Here is a 1,006-nt window from a genome sequence, read left to right as displayed (position 1 = left end):
CCCGCCCGTCCGTCCCGCTTCCGAGCCGCGCGACTTACATCATCGAACAAGGATCCCACGTTGGCTGTTACTAACAAGATCCCCGTGTTCGCGGCAGCCCCTTTCACCGCCATGATCTTGGCCAGAAATAGTTTCTTTCGGAAACGCGGAGAGGCGCTCGCTGCCTTGGCCCCCCAGCCCCGCTCCCCCAAATCAGATCGTTTCTAGGGGAATACAAGACGCCAAGGGTGCGCTCAGCTGGCCGGAGAGTCCCGGGTCGAGGGAAGTTCAGCGCCCTGCTGGGGGGAGTTCTCCGCTACTGCTGCTGCGGCCGCCGCTTCTCCGGGCTGCTCGTCACACGCGCGCGGCTGGCGGTGCCCCAGGGGAGGGAGACACTCGTAATCCTCCCGCCGGGGCCAGGGACGCAGGCATCAGCGCCCAGCCCCTGCTCTCATGGTGGCCGGGCTTCCCCCTGGGCTCGCTGGCCAGCCTTCTCCCCGGGCAGGCTGGGAAAAGACTTTGCTCTTAGATTTCCCCCTTCGCAGCCATTAGGTTCCTGCCTGCAAAGTTCCTCCTCCTGGTGCTGCTGCTGCTGCCGCGGCTGCTGGCGGTGGTTCCTGCTAGATCAAGAGAAAGTAAAATATAAAAAGTGGGGGGGGGGGGGGGAGATCTCTGCGCCGGGAGGGAAGGCAGGCGACGGACGAGCGGCTGCAGCGCTCTTTCTTACAGGGGCACCCCGGGGGGAGAGGGCAATGGAAACGGCAGGGCCCCCCTGGCTCCCTCCCTTGCAGATCCGGCGCTCTTCCCAGCTTCTGGCTGCAATAACACAAGAGAGACAGCCGCGGCGACGACTAGGTCTCTGCACTCCCCTGACGTCACGCGCCTGACACGGCTCCTCTTAAAAGGGCAACGGCGCGCCCCGCCGGTCGAGCGACGCAGCCAGACGGCGGAGGGGGCCCGGAGAGCCGCGAGTTGCCGGTGGGCGCGCGCGCTTTGGGATTGCAAACAAGTCAGCCCCGGAGGGGGG

At 65.8% G+C, this 1,006-nt stretch overlaps 1 protein-coding gene across 2 annotated transcripts in view; it reads right to left on the bottom strand.

Moving 5' to 3' along the window:
• INPP5A (inositol polyphosphate-5-phosphatase A) overlaps positions 1 to 570 on the bottom strand; it is a 355,150-nt gene extending 354,580 nt beyond the window's left edge. For both annotated transcript variants that reach the window (XM_015426891.1, XM_015426890.1), the window contains exon 1: positions 39 to 570. In XM_015426891.1, coding sequence (XP_015282377.1) covers positions 39 to 113 — 75 coding nt within the window. In that variant the 5' untranslated portion in view covers positions 114 to 570. The remainder of the gene's footprint in view (positions 1 to 38) is intronic.
• Positions 571 to 1,006: the final 436 nt, after the last annotated feature.

This window comes from Gekko japonicus, unplaced genomic scaffold, assembly GCF_001447785.1.
Source record: "Gekko japonicus isolate JY-2015 unplaced genomic scaffold, Gekko_japonicus_V1.1 scaffold35, whole genome shotgun sequence".
Taxonomy (NCBI): Eukaryota; Metazoa; Chordata; class Lepidosauria; order Squamata; family Gekkonidae; genus Gekko; species Gekko japonicus.
The sequence above is the reverse complement of the archived record's forward strand: the minus strand, read 5'-3'. Positions and strand labels throughout refer to the sequence as shown.